General features: G+C 40.5%; 1 protein-coding gene across 12 annotated transcripts in view; it reads right to left on the bottom strand.

Annotated features, from left to right (window-relative positions):
* Positions 1-17,377: 17,377 nt before the first annotated feature.
* The window catches only part of LOC136843737 (eukaryotic translation initiation factor 4 gamma 1-like), a 721,796-nt gene continuing 713,210 nt past the window's right edge, over positions 17,378-25,963 (bottom strand). For 10 of the 12 annotated variants that reach the window (XM_067112380.1, XM_067112378.1, XM_067112382.1 and 7 more), the window contains 2 exons: positions 19,958-20,119; positions 18,318-18,638 (listed from right to left, as the gene is read on the bottom strand). In XM_067112380.1, the coding sequence (XP_066968481.1) occupies positions 18,451-18,638; positions 19,958-20,119 (350 nt within the window). In that variant the 3' untranslated portion in view covers positions 18,318-18,450. Of the gene's footprint in view, positions 18,639-19,957; positions 20,120-25,963 lie in introns of all 12 variants that reach the window. The other 2 variants (XM_067112379.1, XM_067112384.1) reach the window with 2 other exon arrangements.

Raw genomic sequence — 25,963 nt, forward strand, 5'->3', positions numbered from 1 at the left:
TGCAAAAAGGCCTCCAGTCCATGGGCCTACCCCCTCCACATGGTGCAGAAACCGGACGACTCCTGGAGACCCTGCAGCGACTGCAGGCGTCTTAACATTGCAACAGAGCCCGACCACTACCCCCTGCCAAACATGCAGGACCTCACGGCCTCCTTCCACGGGGCCAAAATATTCACTAAACTAGACCTTCTAAAATCATATTTTCAGGTACCTGTCGCACCAGAAGATATACCAAAGACCGCCATCATCACGCCTTTCGGGTCTTACGTGTTCGCCTTCTCCACCTTTGGCCTGAGGAACGCCAGGGCGACCTTCCAGCGGCTAATGGACAGCGTCCTTGGGGACCTGAAGTTCTGCATCTGCTACGTAGATGATATCCTCATATTTTCCAGGTCCCACAGCGAGCACCAGAAACACATCCGGGCAGTCCTGCAGCGCCTGCAGGAGAACAGCCTCGTCATACATTTCGACAAGTGCACCTTCGGCGTCCAGAAAGCCGACTTCCTAGGCCACGAGGTATCCCCGGCAGGTGTCTGCCCGCTCACATCCAAGGTCGCAGCCGTCACCAGGTTCTCCACCCCCACCTCCGTCAAGGCCGTCCAAGAGTTCCTCGGGATGGTGAACTACTACAGGCGGTTCATCACCGGGATTGCTCACACCACGGCCCCTTTCACGGACGTTCTCAAAGGCCAACCAAAGTCCCTGTCGTGGGGACCCAGCCAGCAGCAGGCCTTCTCCCTGACGAAGGCCGCCCTCGCCGAGGCAACCTCCTTGGCACACCAGAATCCCAGCGCCCCCCTCCAGCTGACAATGGAAGACAGCAACGTTGCCTGTGATGGTGTCCTGGAGCAAGTCATCAACGGCGTTTCCCAGCCCATCGCCTTCTTCAGCAAGAAGTTCAACACTGCAGAGGCCCGCTACAGCACCTTCGACAGGGAACTCTGCGTGGTGTACCATGCAGTCCGGCACTTCAAGTTCCTCCTGGAGGGGACACCCTTCGCAATCTTCACAGACCACCAGCCATTGGTCCACGCCTTCACCAAGCAGGGGGACACATGGTCTTCCAGGCAGCAGAGACACCTCTCAGCCATCGCCGAATTCACCTGCTCTGTCAGGTACCTCCCCGGCAAGAAAAATCCAGTGGCAGATGCCCTCTCCAGAGTCGAGATGAACGCAGTGCAGCTCAGGGTAAACTACGAAGACCTCGCCAGGGAACAGGCCGCGGACCCAGAAACCCCAGCCTACCGCACCACCGTCACATCCCTTAAGTGGAGGGACATGCCCCTCACCCCCGAGGGCCCAAGTCTCCTGTGCTACATCAGTACTGGCCAGCCCTGCCCCGCCCCTTGGTTCCAGCCTCCCGCCGCCACCAGGTATTCGACATCATTCATGGCCTCTCACATCCCTCTGGCAGGACAACGGCCAAGCTGCTGTCAAAGAAGTTCGTCTGGCACAGAGTACAGAAAGATGCCAAGTCCTGGGCGAAACAGTGCCTGCAGTGCCAAACCAGCAAGGTGGGACGTCACACACAGTCCAGGGTAGGCGAGTTCCCGCAGCCAGAGCAGCGCTTCGGCCATATCCACATCGACGTCGTCGGGCCCCTTCCCCAATCAGGCGGGTCCAGATATCTCCTGACGGTGGTAGATCGCTCAACGCGGTGGCCTGAAGCCACACCGATGCAAGAAGCCACCGCCAGCGCTTGTGCCGAGGCCCTGCTTTCCAGCTGGGTCAGCCGCTTCGGTGTCCCAGACCACATCACAACCGAATTATGGTCCGCCCTGGCTTGGCTGCTGGGAACAACGCATCACACCACCACGGCTTACAACCTGGCAGCCAATGGCCTGGTCAAGCGGTTTCACAGGTCCCTGAAGGCGTCTCTGATGGCCCGCTGCACCGCCGAGGATTGGAAATATCAGCAGCCGTGGGTCCTCCTCGGTTTGAGAACCGCCCCCAGGGCCGACAGCGCCCCGTCCGCAGCTGAGAAAACTTACGGCAAGTCCCTCGTGGTCCCGGGCGAACTTGTGACGGAAGATCGCCACAACCCATCAGTGCAGAGGCTCCGCGATGTGGTCGGCAAGTTCGCCCCCTGCAAGCGTACATACACCGACAGGTCGGCCACTTTCACACCGCCGGGGCTGGCATCCACCACTCACGTCTTCGTCAGGAATGATGCCGTCCGCCTGCCACTGACCAGGCACTACAGGGCCCCCTTCCATGTGCTGGAGCGGAACAACAAGGCGTTCCTGCTTGCACTTTCCGGGAGGAACAATTGGGTTTCGATAGACCGGGTAAAGCTCGCCCTCCTGGAGGAAGACGCAGGTGTCACTGCAGCGCACCCCCCGCCCAGCCACAATTCGCAGCAACCAGCCCCCTGCAAGCAGCGGGTGCGCGGCCATCCCAGAAAAAGGCCGCCCTCATCCGCAGGCAGGCAGCCTCGCACACAGGGCGCTCCCCCATTGCTCTCCCACAGCTGTGGCACCCTTCAGCACCCCAGCAGATATGCAGATTGATCAGATGTGTCCCACATCTTTGGGGGGGGGGGAGTATTTGTAAAGCCACCTACAGAGCTGTCAGCGGAGTCTCCATCGAACGTGTCATTCGCTAAGTCTCCGCTGAGCAAGTTTTCTATGGTGGCGTCCCATTTTCTTCGCCTATACAATTAGTCACGCCTAACGTGACAGGTCACACGATTTCAATCATTTAAACTATGTATGTATTTTGTTCACCTGTTGTCAATTGTGTATCTTGTATTTCTTCGTTCGCAGGCATCAAGATTATATCCATTTTGGAATTCCGTCTGTTTTATATTGTAAATTGTACTTGCTCACTGTAAATTATTGTTAATTATTATCGACCTCAGGTCACACATAATCTCATTGTCTTTCACGGCACGGAGCCAGTCTGCCGCTATATAAACTGCCTGGATCTCGAATAAAGCAGCAGTTCTCTTTTACCTGCTCGTTTCTTTTGCACCTCTTACAAATCAAGGTTGGGTCAGGACAATATTTACTTTTTTTTAGGTTCACTCTGTACTGGAGCACAGGATTTCAGTGTAATTACGCTAAGATTTTCCTTAGATTTTTCCAGACAAAGGATGTCAAGGAACCCAGGAGTACTTGAATCTTCATTTTTACTTATCATAAAGATGAAAGTATATATATAAAAAAATTAAACCTGAAAACCTTAAAAAGACATCATCAGCCTTTCATGGAGTTTATTCTTCCATCAATGGCACAAGTGAGAACAGATTCCCAGATGTCCACCCCCGACCCTACCGTACAGGGGATGGCACACATGATTAGAGTGGCCCAAGTGTAAGCCAAACCCGCTTGCTAGGACCGAGAGTATTACAAGAATACAATCATCACCACCCTAATCATATTATGGGCAAATCGGATAGAATGCTGAGAGTCCTATCTTGAGAACCAGACACCTCTGGAATCCGTGGCCCAGCCCTAAAGAATAGTTCTGTGCTTAAAATATCAATCTGATATCTCTCAGGTCTGAACATTATTGGGTAGTTGATGATCCTGTAAAGTCCCCGCTAAAAGGGTTTTCTGTGAGGAACCTCCTGTTTCCTACGGTGCCTTCACACCTGACCCTAGGTCAGAGTATTCAGCCCTATTTTGCATTATGTAATTGTACATTTATTACCTATTCATTTTTGCCCTTATATATTGTGTATGTGTCAGAGTATTTTTGTGTCTAATCTACTATTTTCAGTTGTCATGTTATCTGTATGTACCTGTCCTGTTTTGCATAGAGAATGATTGACCTCGGGTCACTTGTATGTCTTTGTACTGACGTCCGCACACCGCTTTATAAGCGGGCAGCTTCCTCAATAAACTAGCAGTACTTGTCTACCTGCTCTTTCTTTCGCACCCTCTCGCAATCCTACCACAGTTCCCACTATTTAGCTTCGGATATAAACCCAATCCCAGCTATGATATCTTTTCCTATTTATCAGGTCCAATAAATTTTTAAAAAAGTGGAAAATTCCACATAATTAGTCCAAAGAAATATATAGTAATATAAAAGACTCTTGTACTCAACCCAGGAACAAATTCCTGGGGTTCAAGAGCCCCCTCACCACGTCAAGGTGGTCCCACATCAAGGGGGCTAAAATATGACAAATTTTTAATTAATTTGTATTTTTCAAAGCTAACAAACCTGAGGTCTTAACATTAGGATAAATCTTCTGGTGCCAGCTGGAAACCGGTTTAAAAACAATAAAAAATAGTATATGCAAGGAATCTGTGGCATCTGGCATCTGATATGCAGATGAGGTGGAAGCGGGTCAGAGACCCAGCTGGAACCTTGTAACGCATTCAGGCTTTCTTCCAACCCAGGATAAGACATAAGAGGAGTGGCTAGAGGTGAGCAGTCTATGTTAAGACCTCAGGTTTCTTAACTATGAAAAATACAATTAATTAAAAATTTGTTATTTGTTTGTAAGCAGAACAAACCTTTGTTCTTAACATTAGGATAGACTCACATGTAGGGAGGTATGAGCATCCTGAACCGACTGGAGGTTCAGCACAGCTGATCACTCTTCCTAGAAATTAGAGTTCTAAGGAAGAGGGACCTAAGCCTCTGAGTTGTTAGATAAGTGGGTATCTAACACCCAGTCCACTGGGTTAAAATACAATGCAGCAAGCTAGATTCATTGCATATATGGAAGTCAAAGAGAACTTTATCTGTTCAAGCAACATACCATGTCAGCCACAGGTAACAGGTTTGTCACCACTTCTCACTCCCCTTGCTGGAGAGAGAAGTACAGGCTACTGAGAAGCAAATTTGTATTTTGTATGGATCATAAAAATGCTGTAACAGCATGGCTGCAACACTCATCTGCATCAAGCCAGTCCCAGCGTATGATGTCTTATTCATCAAAACTGCCCGTAGGTAGAGAAGAAAGGAAAAAGGGAAAGAAGAGAGAGCAGTCATCTCACTCATTCTCTCTTCCACACTATCATCTTAGGCAAGATACAAACAGTCCCACCAGGGGCACTGGATGAGCTACACATCTTGTTGAGCAGCCGCCACCGGACCCAAGGAAAAATTGTCCAAGGACCTGTGGGCAATGTCTTTCAGGTAGAAGGAAGTAAACGTGGTCTGACGAAGCCAAGAACCAGCAATCAAAATCCTATGAATAGACAAGTTCTTAAATGCCAGAGAGGAACCTATTCCTCTGATGTCATTTGCCTTAGCATGCATGGTATTGGAGACAGAACTTGATAATGAGGCATAGGCTCGCCTAATTACTGCACGCAGACAAAACAAAACAGTATTTTTGGACACTTCTTTCTTGGCTCAGCCTGTGCTAACAAAAAGTCTAGGGCACCTATTTGTTAGGTGACAAGTTCTTTTCAGATAGCAAAGCAGTGCTCTGACAGGGCAAAGCAGTAACTCCTGAGGATCGCTGTTAACAAAATCCATAAGGGAAGGAATAGAAAACGAGGCAAATCAGTCATTGTGAACCGAGGGATTTTGAGCCTTAGCCACGAATTCCAGGACAAATTCAAAAGCCACAGACCCCCAACCCCTGGTGTGTTTAACGTCATAATCTAGACCATGGAGCTCACCAACTTCTCTTCGAGGAGGCCAAGGCCAGGAGAAAAACTGTTTTCAAAGTCAGATCCCTGTCTGATGACTGAAGCAGGGGCCTGAATGGAGCTTGAGTGAGACTACTCAGCCAGAGAGGAACCTATTCCTCTGATGTCATTTGCCTTAGCATGCATGGTATTGGAGACAGAACTTGATAATGAGGCATAGGCTCGCCTAATTACTGCACGCAGACAAAACAAAACAGTATTTTTGGACACTTCTTTCTTGGCTCAGCCTGTGCTAACAAAAAGTCTAGGGCACCTATTTGTTAGGTGACAAGAGTTCTTTTCAGATAGCAAAGCAGTGCTCTGACAGGGCAAAGCAGTAACTCCTGAGGATCGCTGTTAACAAAATCCGTAAGGGAAGGAATAGAAAACGAGGCAAATCAGTCATTGTGAACCGAGGATTTTGAGCCTTAGCCACGAATTCGGGACAAATTCAAAAGCCACAGACCCCCAACCCCTGGTGTGTTTAACGTCATAATCTAGACCATGGAGCTCACCAACTTTCTTCGAGGAGGCCAAGGCCAGGAGAAAAACTGTTTTCAAAGTCAGATCCCTGTCTGATGACTGAAGCAGGGGCTTGAATGGAGCTTGAGTGAGACTACTCAGCACCAGAGCAAGGTCCCATGTAGGAGGCTTGAGTTCCCTAGGAGAACAAGACTGCTCAAAGCTCTTGAACAACATAGAGATTTCCCAGGATGAAGAGATGTTCACGTATTTCAGATGGAGAACTAATCCTAAAGCAGCCCTGTAGCCCTTGGCAGCAGAAACGGAGAGGCCTTTCTCTGTTCTGAGATAGATTAGGAAGTCCGCTACCTGTTGAGCAGAAGTTCCAAATGGAGAGAAACCCCATCAACGACACCAATCACAGTAGACAGCCCACTTGCCCTGATACACAGCCGATGAAGATCACCTGAGGACATCTGAGTCACTGCTCTGCAAGAAAAACCTCTCACTCGTAAGAGATACTGGGTAACCTCCAGCCATGAAGAGACAGGGGAGCCTACCAACTGGTATTACCTCCCTACATGAGGTTGGCAGAGAAGATTGTGCAAAGGGGGGAATCTCTCTCAGCACTGCTGACAGTAGAGACAGAAGATCTTGGAACCACCCTGCTTGGGGCCACAAAGGAGCTGCTAGGGTCATCCTGGGATTCTTGGAACTCATCACTCTGTTCAGGACATTATGGATCAGGCAGAATGGAGGGAAGGCATAAACTTTCAGGTTGTCCCAAGGATGTTGAAGGGCATCATCCGCCACAGCGAACAGATCAGGGACCACTGAACAATAGGCCTCTAGTTTTCTGTTGAACCTTGTAGCGAAAAGGTCTAACATGAGTCTTCCCCACAGATGAAACAGCCAGTCCACTATGTCCTGATGCAGAGACCACTCCTTACCTATAACTTGTCCCTGATGACTTAGCTTGTCGGTCACTACATTCCTTTTGCCCGGAATGTATCTAGCCATGAGCTCCACTGAGTTGTCAATTGCCCACTGGTGCAATTCGTCTGTCAGCGAGTTAAGGTGGCATGACACCAGCCCCCCATTTGTTCATATGTGCTACCACCATAGTGTCGTCGGACATCAGAACAACGGAGTGACCTACTACCCTCTCCTGAAACTCCTGAAGACCCAGGGAGGCAGCTTTCAACTATGGAGCCACTTGTCCTGAGCGCTCAACAACCCCAAAAGTCAGGAGCTCTTCCAGATGAGCACCCCAACCTTTTGGAGGATGTGTCCAAGAACAGGAGAAGATCTGGAGGGGGCGAATGAAGAGGAACTCCCACCATCAGGTTATGATCGTCCAACCACCACACAAGGTCGCTTCTCACCTCTGCTGACAGAGGGGACTGGAGCTGAGAGGAGTCTCCTGCTGGGGACCAAAACTCTTTTAGTCTCCACTGCAGGGACCGAATATGAAGACGCCCATGAGGGACCAGCTTCTCCAGAGAATTCAAGAGGCCCAGAACTACTGCCCTGAACCTCTCTATCCTCTAGTCCGACGGTAAAACTCTTGATGAGGTTGTGTCTATCACCATTCCCAGGTACAGAATCCTCTGGCTGGGAAGAAGATTGGACTTTTCCGGATTTATCACGATACCTAGGTTATGACAAAACTGGAGAAGACAGTCCCTGTCCCAAATCAGCCTTTCCCGGGGACTTGCTAAGACCAACCAATCGTTGAGATATCTCAACAGGCAAATCCCCTGAGCATGAGCCCATGTCGACACTAGAGTAACAGCTCTTATGAACACTTGTGGAGCTGTTGTCTGTCTGAAGCAAAGGACCTTGAACTGGAGCACTTACTCCCCAAGACTGAAGCGGAGGAACTTTCTAGACGAAGAGTGGATAAGGATCTGAAAGTAGGTATCCAAGTCTATGGTCAACATTAAGTTGACTTCCCTACGGCTGCTAAGACTACCCAGAGAGTCTCCATTCTGAACTTTGTCTTTCTGACAAAAAGGTTCAGAGTTGGTACCAGGAAAACTCGACTGTAGAACCACTGCATCTTTGTCCATCATTTTCCTCACTTCCTCTTGTAGAGCTAAGTGCTTCAGAGAGCCTTGGGTGTAAATCAGGTGTAGGAGAGGTCGGTCAGAGAGAGGAGGAGGGAAGTCTAAAGGAAGTAGATACCCTACTCGAAGGACATCTACTACCCACAGTTCCGCTCCTTGCATCTGCCACATAGCCCAGAGGCTCATCAGGCATCCCCCCACCGGTGGCAACGGGTGGGGAGTGGCTCCCAATCTATCGACATCCTCCCCTGTCCTTGCCCCTACTCCCCCTCCCTGGTTTCGCAGGACGATATTGAAAGAGACACTGCTGAGGCTGCTTCCTTGGTGCTGGAGTCTGCTGGGAAACCTTGGGTTGAAGCCGCAGGTCTTGAAGACTTCCTGTAAGGAGATTGCCTACTCTGTCTTGGAACGGAAGGGCGATACTAAGATGAAGGCTTAGCCTCGGAACAACTGGACTTCTAACGGGGCCTGGGTTCACCACTTTTGACTCTTAATCAGAGCCTCATCATCTTTCCGCCGAACTTGCACAGAACGAGGAGGAGAAGAATGAATGACTGAAGCCGACTTCTGAAGGGTTGCAGAGCGATGAACACCATCCACAGGAACACGACGTGACTACGTGTGTACGTGAATTGGAGACACATGTCCGTGGGAAGAAGCTGATGAAACAATCCTGGGCTTCTTCGATGGTGAAGCAACAGTCTTCAATCCTCCAATGTCTAACTTGAGCACGAGTAGGGGGAGACGAAGCTGACGACGATGACGAACAAGAAGAAGACGGACGTCCACACCTCTTCTTGACAGAGTCCAGTCTGTCCACCACAGTCTGAAAAAATGCCTCCAAAGGATTGCCAACAGCAGCAGATGACGCCATGGCAGCAGTCGGTTGTGACTCCCGGGAGCAATCAGAGAAAATGATGTCATAGATACTGTCGTCACGGGGAGAGACGACGCAGGGAGTGACGTCATAGGAGCAGGAGTCTGACCCAGGGCCGATGGAATTGCTGTGGGTAAAGACGACCCAGGATGATGTGTAGTTAGTAACGAAGGCGTCCCACCAGGTGGCATCACACGAGAACCAAAGAAGTGGAAAATAGACAACATCTTTTGCACATCAGAATCTGAAACAAAGGAACGAGATGGCGCTGCCTCATCTCTCCCTGAAGAGGAAATATCCCCTCCCGAGAGAGATGGGGCAGCATGATACATAAAATCACCTTGACCAACTCCCGATGCTTCCAAAGATGAATCAATGGAAGAAAAGGAAGGAGAAAAGGCATCAGTGGATGACGAAGCAGATGGAATAGGCCTGGAAGAAGGGGGAGCAGAAGCGTCCACTCGAGGAGGAGGCGGAAATCTTTCCCAAGATGGAAGTTCCAACTTCCTTTTGTGTTCCCTTTTCTTGTAGAACTTCTTCCACTGCACAACAGCCCAGGAACGACATTCCGGGCATGGAGTGGCGATATTACAAAAATTAGAGCAGCACCTACTGCAAGAAGAATGGTGATCTATCTCTGAAGAAGCCAGGAAGTGGGAACACGGGTACCCTCGAACACAGGGACACATGCGTTGGCGCTTAGGTTGATTAGTGGAAAGCATGATAACACCACAAAAAAAACACACACAAAAACAGAACACAACCGGCAGGAAGGTATCACAGGCTTAGGGCAAAACCAGCCTAGGGAAAGGAGAGCAAAAGCAAACGTCCGTTCTCCAACGGTTGAAGAAAGACTGAATGCGTCACAAGGTTCCAGCTGGGTCTCTGATGCACTTCCACCTCATCTGCGGATCAGATGCCAGATGCCAAAGATCCCCTGCATATTCGATTTTTTATTGTTTTTAAACCAGTTTCCAGCCGGTACCATTAATTTATCCTAATGTTAAGACCAACGGTCTGTTCTGTGTATGAACAAATGAATATTTTAGTGAGGCATTTCCCCTTGCTCTACCTCAACTAACAAGCCCATTGTTCTTACTGTACACCATTTCAACTGTCTCTCAAATTGAAAGAGGAGAGAGTTTAGATTGAGGTAAGCAGTTATCTTTACAATGGAAACATCAATTCAAACAGTTGTTTGTCATCCATTTCCTTTGCACATTTGAAGCCCCTCTAGTAAATAACTGGAGGGGCTTCAGATGTGCAATGGAAAGAGATGACAAATGAAAATATATGCAATGTAAACAGATAATTAATTTTCACATTTACCTCAAAAATTGCCATATTCAAAGCAACATAGTATTGCTTGGGTCTGAAATTTGTATTTTTTTACCTGAAAATCCATATTCTCCCATCAACCTGAAAGTTTTGCTAGCCTAAACCGTCCCAAAATGCTACATTTAGGCAATTCACCCACCTGTTCACGTTGTTCTTCTTTTATAATATAATCCAGCTTACGACTACAAAAACCTACAAAACAGACTTACAACCCAAAATTAAAAACCTAACTATAGGAGACCTCGCTCCACCGCACCTTAGTCTTTTCAACCCTCCCACCTGCACTGTTTAAATTTTGCTCCCTCCTGCCATTTGTCGTAATATGACGTCACTTCCTATGACGTCACACCACGATAAGGTACTTTTAAACAATGTTTTGCTATAAAAAAAATCTTATAAAATTAAACACATGCTTTTTATACATTTCGTAACGCCCATACCATTTCACTAATACAGAAAATAAAAATAAAATAATGATTAAATTTCTAAAACTAACATATACTTACGTAGTCACACTTATCTCCTCCTCCCTCCCCTCCAACCTCTATTTATCCTAATCCCTTCTAATCTCCATTATTCTCCAATTCTTTACCATCTACGTAATTTCTAATATTTTCCCTTGAAACTCTAGCTTTAGTCAATGCATCTGCTATTTGGTGCTTTCCTTTTATCCATCTCACCACCTTATTTCTCCAGATTCTATAGTTTCTCTTATTGCTGCAATATCAGTTTTTAATCTCTTACTACTTACTCTAGTGCTTGATTCTATTGCAATCATTAGGGTTTTATATCAGTTTTAACAATGCTTCTGATTTTCTCCCTCCTACTATCCCGTCCCAGAAATGCTTGAAATATATCAATCCTTCTATGGCCTCCCCCACACTCAGAGTTTCTGCTTCAGTGGTGGACTTTGCTATTCTTCTGGATTTTTTGGATTTCTACCGTATGGGACTTCTCTCTTACCATCTGTCAAAGATATCACATAACCTAATTGTGTATGGCCATCTTCAATATTTCCAAATGAAGCATCTGCATAGGCTTTCCAATAAATCTTTTCTTCTTCTAACTCACTCATTATCACTTCTCCCATTATGCTCTTAGTTTTTCTCACTATTTTAATCAGCTTTTCCATATCTTGAGTCGTTCCTTCTTTGAGAGCTTTACTTAATTCACTAACATCGTATGATATTTCTGGCATGGTATGTAGCGATACCCACTTCAACTGTCATACCACTGATCTGTATTCTGTTAACTCCTTTTGTCCTAATACTCTATTACCTGTAAATCTTCTAGCTTCTGGTTCTCTTATAGAATTTATATACTGCCACTGATTGAGACAAATTCCATTTTCCTTATGTTCTACTATTACTCCTATATACTTAAAACTTTTACTTTCTTGTTCTCCAGCTTGCAATATCCCTTTCAATTTCCCAATTGTTTCCTTTAAAAATCCTTCACTCCCTCCAGAGCAAAAAGTCATCTACATGTGTACATAAAATACCATTCAATTTATTGTCTTTCCTCCAATAGGATATATTAGGTTCTAATCTACTCCTCTTGCCTTCAAGCTCCTCCACCACTTTTATCACTTTACAATACCATGCCTTTGCTGCATCCTTGAGCCCATAAACAGTTTCCTTCAATTTCCAGTATCCACTCCAACCATCTTCACTAGGTGGTTTTAAATATACCTCTCGATGTATTTCATCACCTTGTAGATAGGCAGTTTTTACATCTAACATATAACAATTCCAATCTTTGTTTCATTACTGTCAAACAAAATTTAAAGTTTCGGCATTGCATGTAGGAACATCTTTTTCCCATTCGGCCATTTCTTCTTCAAAACCTCTAGCTACCAATCTTGCTTTATATATCTTCCCCCCGACCCCTTTTGCCTTTTCAGTTACTATCCATCTTGTAGATATAGCTTTTTGTTAGTCATTTACCTTGTTTTCTCTCCAACTTTGCAGTTCCTTTTCTTTAGCTTCAATTACGCTTCTATTTTCAAATCCTAGCAAAACTTCATCATCATCAATTTTTTCTTCATGACTATAATCTAAGTTAACCCATCCCTTGTCACCTGACTCTGAGTCTACTACATTGTACGAATCGGCCCAAGATTTGCTTGATCCTTTTCCTGCAATACTTAATATAGTCCATTCTTCTACTTGTACTGTATTTTTGTTTACAGCTCTAACTATTTTCCTTTTTGAATTTGGATATCTCTTCTATTACCTCACTTTCCCTTCACTGTTTCCTCTGCCAAATCTCTTCTATATCTGCATTCCTTCTACAGCCAATTGTCATCTTTCTTTCCTGCCCATCTATATTCCCTCGTTTGATGCGCAGGATTCATCCTTCAGAGAGTGTGTGTGTGTGTTTGATCTATTTTAGTTATATTTTCTCTTTCTGGTGATAGTCTTTGAATCCTAGTGACAAGTATTCTAGCTGCTGGTCTTAGAGAATCCCATGTTTGGCCACTACTGTTTTACCCGATACTCCCACTACCTGAGCAGGTCCTCTCCATTCATTTTCTCTCTCATGGAATACCTCGTCTCCCACTACTGTTAATTCAAATTTATGTTCTCTGAAATTTTTGTTTAAAGCAATTATATTATTAAACTAATTCTTTATACACACTTCTCTGGCATTATGCACTGCATTCAGTGTATCCCTTACTATACTTTCTTCCATATCTTTCTCCTCTCCAATTACATTTGGCAAAGAAGGGTTTTCCAAATACTACAGGAATTGGTTAGGGGAGAAACCACCATTATTTATAAGTCGTTCCTTGCACTCATTACCCATCTTAATGCTATGGACCAATCCACTTCATCATCTTTCATCTTTCTTAAGCTTTCTTTTATTATGCCTACCGTCTTTTCACACACTCCATTGCTCCATGGAGATTCAGATGCTGTGGCCAATACTTTAACATTCCATCTTTCTGCCATCCTCCTTACTTTTTTATTTTCAAATTCTCCCCCCATTGCCTGTAAATGTTTTAGAAGGCGCTCCAAATATAGCAAACCACCCGTCAAAAAGTGTCTTTATAATAGTTTCTGGTTTCTTGCGCTTTACCCAAAAAGCCTGACAAAACCTCGTTGCCATATCTACCATTACCAAGAGCTTTCTCTCTTCTCTCTCCCCAACATCCATTGTTACAACTTCATTAAATGTTTTACTCCAAGAAAATCCCACTACTGGTTTAGCTGGGTTTCTTTTGTATCTTTTACATACCTCACAACTTGCAATTAAGTCTGTTAGTAACTTTATTTCCTCTTTTTTTTCTTTCTTTCAAACCATCACTCCACTGTGCTGCTTCTGTTAGCTTCCATATTTTGTCTCCACTTTCGTGACCAAATTGTAGATGTAACTTCGTCATTACACCTTTAATTTCCCTTAAGACTCTCCCTTCCATCCCTCCAATAATAATTATTCTTCTGCGTTTCTCCTCAAAATCGGTATTCTTAAGTGCTCCTGTTCGTCTCCTCTTTACTTTACATTTGTTTCCCCCTACATTCATTTCCTCTAATACTTCTATTTTAATACAATTCTCTTAAATTTATAGTCATACCCATTTTACTCATGGTTTCCTTACCAATTAACCACGGCACATCACCCTGCAAAATTTGTCTTCAAATGAAACTTTTTTTTCAGTATCACTGGTATTTCCATTACTCCTTTCGACTTGTATGACTCACAGAAATTAAATACTTTATTAGACTCTTTAATATCATTCATTCTCCTCAACTTTTCCTGGTTGAAACGCACAACAATGCGTGCTAGTCACAATTCCCAAAAAACTGCTGATTTACATCACCCTCTCCTCTAGCCCAATGCCATTCCAATTTGCACATTGCACACATTACTTTCCCTTTTTTTATTTATAGGATTTCTTCCACCTCTACCCTGAATCACTTTTTTCCCCATTATCTTTGGTTTTCCCTCCCTCTCCCAAAATTCGCATAGCCTTTAGATTCCAACCATTCCCCCTCCTCTTTTTTTCCTAATCCCTCAAATATTCTTTTCATTATCTATGGCACTGTTGTACATTCCAACTTACCTTGACCACCAGCTGCTAATACCATTTTTTTTTTTTTTTTTTTAAACTTCAGAGATTCACTTGTTTAGTACACGAAAACCTTTCTTTTCCCAGTCGCTCTGCTACACGTCTCAGCCTTTTCATACTAACTGTAAATTTAAAATCACTCTTTTCACTAGATTCTTTCCATTTTAAAAGTTTTTCATTTTACTGTAATTTTCCATCAGCATATCTTTTACATACACTTCATCTAGTTCGGACAAGATTATCTTTGAACCCTCTTTATCCTTACCACTTCTCCACACACCACAAGCCAATCTTCGACTTGTCTCCATCCTTTATAACCGCCCTGTGTCCCGCTACATCTCGGACAGTCTCTTCATTTCATCTACCAAAGTTTACCATCAGACCTCTATCTTGAACCAACCAGTCCCAAAATGCTACAACCATGTAATTCACCCACCTGTTCACGTTCTTCTTTTAGAATATAATCCAGCTTATGGCTGCAAAAAAACACACACACACACAAAACAGACTTACCCACCCAAAACTAACATCATAACCATCAGAGAGCTTTCTCTCCCGCACCATAGTCTTGTCGACCCTGCTACCTGCATTTGTATACATTTTGCCCTCTCCCCCCATTTGTCGTCCTACGACGTCACACCACGAACAGATACTTTTAAATAATGTTTTGCTATAAAAAACAACTTACAAAATTAAATGTGCTTTTTATACATTTGGTAATGCCCAAAAATTTCACTAATGCAGAAATATGTAAAATAATTATTAAAATTCTAAAACTAATGCAATCACAAACAACTCTGGCAATTGCATGCAGGCATTAGGGAAATGGCATCACTCCATTTGACGAGTTTCTTGAAGTTCTGAGGACAAAACTAAAATTTCCTTGAGAAACCTTGTAATTCTGCTGAATACATCACTCCTCTGATCAGAGAGAATATTTTTTATTACTTGATTTTTTAATACGGCCACAGAGTTCTTATTTAGCTTTTCAAGTCTGCCTGAGGGATTGGTTTTTGTAATAAGTTTAGATTTTATTAAATAACAGCTTAAAAACTGTTAGCTGAAAATGAAGAAACTGATATGTTTGGCTAAAGACAGGTACAAACTGAAAAGCAATTCCAGCTTGCAAGTCATCTTTGGCCCTAACCAAACTACTTTCCAAATATCTTGACACTTTCATAGATCATTTTACAATCACCTTTGAAGTGTAACAGACCTTTTAAACTTGCTAGTTTCTAGTTTGTAGTTCTCTACATACCGCACTGGAATAGGTTACTGTCTGTAAAAGCTGCTTGCAGTTCTTCACAAACTCAAATATCTGATTCAACTTCATTTACATGAGGGCTTTCAAAATTGAAAAAATGTTATTCATACTCTCTCCATATGCCATTAAATCTCTTGCCTCCTTAAAAAAGGCAACAAGGCTCAATGGACATTTTTCTGTTACTGTGACCTAATTCTCTCTACTGGTTCAATTCTTTAAAGGTGCTGTAGTTTAAAAAAAAAAAAAAAAAAAAAAAAAAAAAAAAAAAAAAAAAAAAATAGTATATTGCACCAAAGCACCATTCCAAACATTCTTTTTCCACCCCAGTGTTCGAGTAGGTTTTATCCTAGTCAAATTATTGTGCAAGTAGTGGTCAAATATAGGTCCAGTGTAGAGAGGATTTTTTGAGATGCCACAAAAAAGTTAAAAAAAAAAAAATAAATAAAAACTAACAATAAAAAGATAGGCTTCCTTGGAGTTCATCACTCCACCAATACCACCAGTAAGAGCTGGTTCCCAAATGTCCCCAAGCAGAAGGAATAATGCAATGATTAAGAGGTTTAAATGTTGGATAAACCACCTTAATGGGACACAGTATTACATGAAGCCTTTCTCAATCCAATGATATTTGTGGGCAAAAATGGACCAAATAGCATGAGTCCTACCCTCAGAAACCAAGCGACCCCCCAGGAATCAATGGCCTACTAAAATTAAAAATCCAAACGTTGTGGTCATTGACAAGACCACCACATACCTCACAGCAATGGTATCCGTTCTCTATGATCAAGAGTGAAGAGAAGTTGTAGTTGATAGCAAGGTGGGAGACAGCTAATACAGTGAAATTTGAGGAATGTTGTGGCACAGAGAGAGAGAGAGAGAGAGAGAGAGAGAGAGAGAGAGAGAGAGAGAGAGAGAGAGAGAGAGAGAGAGAGAGAGAGATTAAATTTGAACTAAAGGAAAAGATTTCCCTGGGTTGAGAGCCCAGAAAAACATTCCTTGTTGAAACCGTGTGCCTTCTACAAGGTACTAGTACTCTGACTGAGTGGGTGGTTGGAATATTGGTTATTTAGAACCCCTTCTGCTGCAACAAGATTGATACAAACTCACTCACTGCTGGGGAAAAAAAAACCAATAACGTTAACAGGAGAAACCTCTTAATAAAAGTCACAAAGTAAATAGTATTGTATTTCTTTTTCTTAAGAGGCGATATGATTTTACAATATTTATTTATAGCACTTTCTTAAATGTAACCCCAAAATCTCCTTCCTTATACTAACATTTCAACGATTTGAGTAGTTAAATCACTCATCTTGCACCCAGAACCATACTGTAGAGCAAGGTCCTTAGGTCTCAAGTCCTGTATACTTCCAAATTTATCCAAACATGAACTAAATAGCCATAATCCATAGCACATGCTAGCAGCAAAAAGGGGACAGCATGGAGCAAGAATGTCAGGTTATATAATAAGTCAAGTTTCGTCTGCTTCAGCAAGAAAAGATTATACCACATCTAATGTCACATTAGTCTCGGGCACAAGATGGGGATCAACTTACTCATAACAAATTATGGGGAGTCACAAGATTCCCCAACCCTGCAACTCAAGGTGGTTTGCAAATTCACTTTTGCATATTAACAAGTCGATACACCCTTCAGCAAGAAGGTATTTAAGTTCCGAGCAGCACTTTCAACATATAGGGTCTGCTCATATACTGTACAATATTAAATACCTATTTATATAAATATACAAAATAAATCACAGAATTTGAGCCATAATTACAAAAACATATGAAGAGCTAAGCTTTAAACAATAACTGAGCTTTAATAATCTAAATGCATATGTTTATACATCACTCAATGTCTTGAAAAGTGAAGGGGAATGCAATTGTCCATTTTTCTGACATTTTCATCATAGTTAACACAATAACAATATTCAACATCTCTCTAGTATTATAAACATTCTTCGGCTTCACATTTTGCACTTCACATCACACTAAATAATGTTCATTCACATATGCACTCTGTAATGTTCTTGTGGTGTATGAAAGTGTGACTTGTGTGTTGCTATCATATTTCTTAATATATGTGTATATAAATGTACACATTTTATATAATATATATACATATATATATATATATATATATATATATATATATATATATATATATATATATATATATATATATATATATATATATATATATATATATATATATATATATATATATATATAATGTGTTAATCCATGTATACACACTATCCATGTTGTGTAAAAGTATCAAAAAAAAAAAAAAACCCAGTGGGGCATGAATGAACTTACTAGCCATCTTAGGGATGTTTAACATTGTCTTTATGAAGTGTGACTCTTCAGCTACAAGAGAAAGACTTCAAGAAGACTGTGAAGACAACCCCGCACACAAAAATTAAAACTAGTAGCATCTGCCCATCGTGCCAGGCTCAAGACACTTTCACTGCAGCTCAAGCATCATTTTCATTTTTATTTAGCTCTTCTCTGTATGTATGTATGTGTGTGTGTATATATATATATATATATATATATATATATATATATATATATATATATATATATATATATATATATATATATATATATATATATATATATATATATATTATATATATATACACACATCCTCATGCATACTGTATATATTGTATATACACACCACTAACAATAGGAAACTGTCGGTCAAATAAGCAGCTCTTATAAACAGGGAAAAAATAAAAAAAGTCAGCTAGAATGGCGGTTCACTTTCTAAGCTTGATTTTCAGATTCTTCAGTCTCTGCTTCCTTTAACCATCTCATAAAACTTTTGACTGATGCTACACATACTCCTTTACCTTCTTGCTCTTCTGGATCATTTGACTTCAGCCATTCATCAAATGCTTCCTCTGACACTACTTCAGAATCATAAAAGGCATTGAAGCACTTTTCAAGAAGACCTGCAATAAATTGAAGGGTTATTAACAATGGACAAATTTTTGCAACTACTAACATACTGACTATTTGACAGTAACACCACTTTAAAATTTGTTTGCAAAGACAGTAATTGTCTGCTGAAGTAACACCACTTTAAAATTTGTTTGCAAAGACAGTACTTGTCTGCTGCATGCAGCAGACAAGTACTGTCTTTGCAAACAAATTTTAAAGTGGTTACTGTCAAATAGTCTAAATTCAAGCTACTTCACAAAATAAAACCATTAGTTTCCAGATAAAAAGGAAATCATCAGTAAAGAAAATTCTCAACTCTTGAGGGTAATTACTATGTAGTTGCAAAAAAAAAAAAAAAAAAAAAAAAAAAAAAAAAATGGAACTATATATATATATATATATATATATATATATATATATATATATATATATATTATATATATATATATATATATATATATATATATATAATATATAACTATATATATATATATATATATATATATATATATATATATATATATATATATATATATATATATATATATATATATATATATATATATATATATATATATATATATATATATATATATATATATATATATATATATATATATATATATATATACATGTATATGTATATATGTAAAATATAATATATATATATATATATATATATATATATATATATATATATATATATATAACTTTATCACATACACAATTGTTCTGTGCATTAATAGAATTACTAAAAGGGTACACTAAGTAATGACAACCATGCTCTCAAGAGAGCTTTGAGACTCCATATGGCATCAAAAGTTCCTAAACATTTGTCAAACTTAAAATCTGGGTCATCACACAGAAATTTATGCATGACATCACGAGAAGCTCGACGTTTCTGTAGCATATGGTGGGTGAACATTACAACCTTGGAAATGGCCTACATTTTGCAGAAACAAAAGATAAGTTCTATGTCCCATACTTTTAAGAAATCTTCCCCAGCTGATGAATTGTCATCTTCCTCCCCATGTGACAACTTAGTAGCAAATGAATGAATGAAAATAAAAGCACACAATACACAAGATGCTCATTCCTGGAAGAGAAGCTTTAACTATGTTAACACAAAAGCTACATGAAAGCATGATGTATAGATGGATGGAGGGCCATTATCTTGATATATACTGTGGGACTTGGGTCTTCCAGGATTTACAAAGTGTTGAAATAAAAAGAAAATAGTAAAAAGACGACTGTGCCAAGAGTAATTCTCTCAAAAACTTTACAACTAAAACTGTATCTAAGTTTATGTTCAAAATTCATTTCAACTCACCTGGAGGGTGTTGATGTTTTACACTAAGGGCCTGCAGAGCATATATGCACTGCAATTCCAGCTTATCACTGCTGTCAACATATCTTCGAACAACAGTAAGTCTATTTTTCATCTTTGTTTCAAACTCCTCTGTTGCACGGATTGAGGAACCATCACTGGAAGCTGAAAATTAAGAAAATAAAAAATGCAAATAATTCTTATATATGTTTAAGACAATACAATGAATCTACAAATAAAATTATATCCAACTAATGTTCTCTCATAGTTTGTATATATATATATATATGTAATACAGTAATTCCTACAGTAATTCTCTCGATTATCCAGACACAACCAGACCCCAGGTACCAAAGATACATACACATGTATGCAAAATAACATAATAATAATGATAATAATTTTACTTTAGATTTTAAACTGCTCTCCAATGCCTGACAATGGCGCATGGTCTAAGGAAATATTGATAACATTGTTTACTCTCATAAACCGGGTGAAAAAAGGTTTGGGAGTGTGGAAGGTCAGGAAAAGATTCTTAAGTGTGAGAGGTGGTTAGAAGGCTCAGCACCATAGGAGAGGAGCAGCAGTAAGACCATTTACAGATAAATTCACTCAGAGAAAGGGTTGTTTTGGAAGGTGAATGGAGTATGTAAGGAGTTTCCCTGACTAGGAATGGGGGCTGGAATACACTGGATGGGTGAAGGGTAGGCCAGTTTTTTTTTTTTTTTTTTTTTTTTTTATCCAGGGATCGCTGGTGGTTTTAGTACTTATCTTTTATGATAGTAGTTGATATATTGTAACTTTCAGAGTAATTTGCAAAGTAATATTAGAAAAACCTCTATACACCTCACAAAAAGGTACTGCATACCCCCATCTCACAAAACCTTGTAAATATTTTACAATATCTATATATACTCAGAATATGTTACTGATTTTAGTTCTTATCTGTTATGATGATGTGCGCGCTGTAATTATAATTTTACAAAATAATTCGAAAAACATGTATAACTTTGTAAAAGAGGGCCCATAGGGGGTTCTAAAATGTCACTTTCAACTCCCCTGTATGGTACAGAAAAATTGTTAGATTTTTTCTTATACTTATGTGCATTTGCATATCTTCCTCTTTCCATTTTTTTTTTTTTTTTCTTAAATTGGCCTACCCTAAAGTCTGCCTAGTCTGGGGGTGTGCTTAATATATACAGAATTACACCTACAAACACAGGAGTTTTTACAAAGGATTAGGCTCAATGGCTCAGAGGCAGGAACAGGACATTTAAAAGTTTATACAAGGAAGACGACTGACCACCAAAAGAATGTTATAAAAGCACAACTCAATAATTACCATTTGGTAAAGAATAAACATTTTTACAAGATGAACATTTTCACAAAAAATATACATTAAACTTAAGAATACTGGCCCTCTTTTCATATCTGCCAATCTAGCAAGGTTTTATATGTACAGATTAAGCAGCATAAGTACCCTGTCAAAACTGGGCAATCATCCAATGCTATATTCATTCAAGTGAAAACTCTCACAGGATAAATTCGACAAAGTTCAGTGACTGCCAGATCAAAAGATCTCTCTTCAAGAAATCTTTTAGAATCCACTATCATACAGCTTACTTCTACTTGTAATTTTAATCTTAGCCCTGGCACGTATTATTCGGACCCCTGTATAGTTAAAATGTTCAAGTCACCTAAAGGTTAAAATTAATTAAAAATTAGTTATCTTATATATATATATATATATATATATATATATATATATATATATATATATATATATATATATATATATATATATTCTATACAATCTTCTATGTATTCATATGTTTAATATATTTTTGTAAAAATTTTCACATTGCAAAAATTTTTATTGTTTACCAATATGAATTACTGAGTTGTACTTTTATAACATTTCTTGGTGGTCAGTCACCTTCCTTGTATTATCTTTTAATTGTCCTGTCCCAGCTTCTGAACCCTTGACCCTAATCCTTTGTAAAACCTCTTAAATATTAACCCTCTTTTGGTAGGTCTGCTAATTCTTCAGTTGTGTTGGATTCCAGGTATATATTTTTTCCATTATAAACACCATCTGTCATTTATACAAGCTTTCTTTGTAAACTTTTTATATTTCTTCAGTCTGCTAAGTAAATGACTAAGTTAAAAGGCCTTGCAGCACTCCACTGTTTCTCTTTCCTTCGTAGCTTTTGTCTTTATTTATAACATTCCCTATTTTCGTGATTCAGTTATACATACATACTTAAAATACACACATATATAATTATAATATATATGTATATATATTATCAAGTTTCTCTTAAGCTATTTTTCATTTTACATTTCCTGTATTTTCAGACTGAGTGACGGAGTTAGATACAGCCATGGCTAACAACTCAGAGGAAATCAGGTGGATTGACCAAATCTGGGCTATAACCTTCAGAGAGGTCAGGGATGCTGGCGCATCCTTCATTTCATGTTCCTGGATAGCTAAATACATTAAAAGAGATGACTCCTTTGTTAAAAGAAGCTGGAACAAAAATCCATATGACTGTCATCACGAAAAGTGTGAGAATCTTGGAAGGCCTGAAGTCCTTTCTCAGGAGTCAAAAGACATCATAGCTGAGGCAGTGGATAGACCAAGAAAGTCTTTACATAAATTGGCGCTTGACCTAGAAACAAAAAAGGGGAGAGAAGAGAAGTTATAGTGCTGTATACCGAGAGTTGAAAAAATGTGGTATCAAGCCATTTCATGTTATCAGCAAGCCCAACATCACTCAGCAACAGAGAAGACCATGCATGGTTTTGTGGTTCATTTCTTAAAGATTGGGATGAAGTTGACTTTCTCCATGTTGCAACATCAGATGAATTCTTCATTTACACAGTCAGGAAGCCAAACCATAAAAATGACATCATTTGGGATGCAAAGGAAATATCAGCAATGATGTGCACCATCACCAAGTTGTGAAATTTCCTGAATGTTTGGGAATTTTTCTGTTTCACAGCCAAATGGTTAATGTGGATCATCAATGAAAAAGGACAGTCATGGAATGGCGAATACTTCAGAGAAACTGTGCTTACTGGTGGAGTATTTCCTTTCCTCAAAAATCCTGAAAATGTGTTATCTGTTGAAGAAGTCACATTTTTGCATGATAAGGCACCATGTTTCAAGGCTCTTCAGACACAGGAGCTGCTTTGAAACAGTGGTATCGATTTCTTCTCATCAAGTGAATTTTCAGGTGGCTCCCCTGACCTTAATGTATGTGAAAACATTGGTAGTATCTTAAAAGATCGTGTTAAAGCGCGCACAGTGAACTATGATGGTAAGCCAAGCCTCGACGACCTGCGAAGAGAGGTGACCGAAGTGCTCAGGGAAATGGAGTTTGAGTCGGCTTTTTTGCGATTTGCCGAAATCATACCCCTCAAGAATGCAGGCTGTGGTACAGGCAGATGGAGGCTGCAAAAAATATTAAATACTCAGAGAGAAACTTAAAGAAATACCTGTTCTAAATCACTTTTGTTTTTGTCCATATCAATTTTATACATATACATATATATAAATATACATATATATACATATACATATAATATACATATACATATATATATAATTATACATATATATAATTATATATATATATATATATACATACACATACAGGAAGTCCCCAGTTATCAGTGGGGGTTCCATCCGACAGCGTGACAATAAGCAAAAATCGGCGATTTTCGGTTATCAGCGCCTCTGTTAGGTATGTATCAGTACCAATACCCGATTATCAGCACCGATAAGCACAAATTGGCGCCAAAATTGCTGATTTCTGTCACTAGACAAGTGCCGTGTGTGTGTGTGTGTGTGTGTGTGTGTGTGTGTGTGTGTGTGTACAGTCTCGGCTGATTGGGTGGGCGGCGCCTGCGCATTTTTCCGAATATGCGAACCTCCCTCTGAACATGATAATATTACTAGAAGAATGAGTAGGCACTGTCAGGCGACATCTGGCAACCCACTCCTCTCTCCCTGAGAGGGGTTGAAGTTCCCAGTAGCTGCCGGTCAATTATAGTGGATTATTTACCAATTTTTTTCGTCCACATGGACTTGTGAGTTTGCTGTTATTTAGCCCCTATTGTGCTTTTTTGCTTATAATGAGCAGCAGTAAGCCCTTGTCAAGTGAGAAAATAAGTCAGATAATCGCTCCGCATAAGGTGGAAACTGCAACTAAGGATATAGCCATGTTGTGGGCGTTAGTGAGCGAACTGTGCAGCGGTGGGTAAAGTTCAAAGATGACGGTTCAGAAGAACTACCTACACATGCGCCTCGCATCCATCATCGATCTAAGATTAAGTATATCTTAGTTTAACCAGACCACTGAGCTGATTAACAGCTCTCCTAGGGCTGGCCCGAAGGATTAGATTTTATTTTTACATGGCTAAGAACCAACTGGTTACCTAGCAACAGGACCTACAGCTTATTGTGGAATCCGAACCACATTATGACGAGAAATGAATTTCTATCACCAGAAATAAATTCCTCTAATTCTTCATTGAACGCTCAGAGTCGAACACTGGGCCAACAGCGTGCTCGATCTAAGATAAGTCCTAGGACAGAGAAACTGATAAAGAGAGAGGTTGATAATCCCAGGATCACTGCCCATATCCTCAAGGAAGAAAATCCTGATTGCCTAGTGAACTGCAAGTTATCTACATATAGTCCTCTTTTTATCCTTTCTACATCACCTTCTACCATAGAAAGGTGTTTCTTAATCATTGCATTCAGCAGAAAGGGAGAACATGTAGCTCAAAATAAAACTAGCTCAAAATAAAACTAAATCTATACACTAACAATTTACTGTTAGGGTCTGTTGGGCCTTCCAACCATAAAAACCTAGTATAGTCCCTATCCTCTTCCCCAAGTTGCATCATTAAAAATGCTTTCTCTATGTCACTTATACAAGCAAATGATTTTGTTCAAAACTGCAGCAGAACTTTGAGCAGGTCAGCGGTTATACATGTCCTGTCCAGTAACAATCATTTAAGCTTAACCCACTTTTCCCGTCTAACCGAACAGTCAAATACTATCCTAATAGGGGTTGTTGCACTGTCCTTCTTAATGGCATGGTGTTCCAAGAAATGGTAGTCTTCTGTTTTAAAACATTCCACTCTCTCTACGAATCTCCTATCCTCCTGATCCTTCAAGGATTTCCTGATAGTGTTCTAGATACTGAGTGTCTTTCTGAAACTTGACACTGTTTTAATCTGTTTAAAGCCAGCCCAAAGTTGGAAGTTAATCTCTTTTTATTGCCTTTCCAAGGCAATACCACAACATACTGTTTGTCAATTTCAGAATAAATTATAGTACTCTTAAAGTTCTTTAATACCTTCCATTCCTGTTCCGTTATTTCACTGCAGTTAATACCTAAATGATCCAAATTCCACAAACTTTCAAGATCTTCCCTTGGATCCTTTGAGTAGCCCCTTCAGCTATAATTATGTTGTCAGTTTCCATGTTACCAAATATGGTTGGTAGCAATACTAAATTTTCAAATTTTCTAAACCCTGGGTGTAAAATGTACACATTGTCAAACCCTATTACCAATTCAATAGGCGATTGCTTATCTACGGGTAGATCAAAATCTTTCTCAGCTAAGCTGATTTTCGTTTTATACAATGTCCTTAGGTTCTTCTTAACGCCGAATTTCTTTGTATATTCTGGTCACTCGTCTACCACTATACAAAACATATTTATTAATCTACCCTGACGAGGTACAGCGATGTTCACCATTTCATATTCCTTAACTGGTGTAGTAGTTAGGTATCCTCTCAATGTTATGTTTTCCACTCCCTTGTTTTTATAGAGGAGTCCCTCAAGAGCAGATTTCTTTATAATTGATCTCTCAGCACAGGTATCTAACAACGCTCTTTTTCGCACAATGCGACCTTTTTTACCTTTTAGGGTTATTGTGGCTGTAGGTAAGATCGACTTCCAAGTTGTCTTATTTCCCTGTCCGGTATTTG

This window comes from Macrobrachium rosenbergii, chromosome 12 (assembly GCF_040412425.1).
Source record: "Macrobrachium rosenbergii isolate ZJJX-2024 chromosome 12, ASM4041242v1, whole genome shotgun sequence".
NCBI lineage: Eukaryota > Metazoa > Arthropoda > Malacostraca > Decapoda > Palaemonidae > Macrobrachium > Macrobrachium rosenbergii.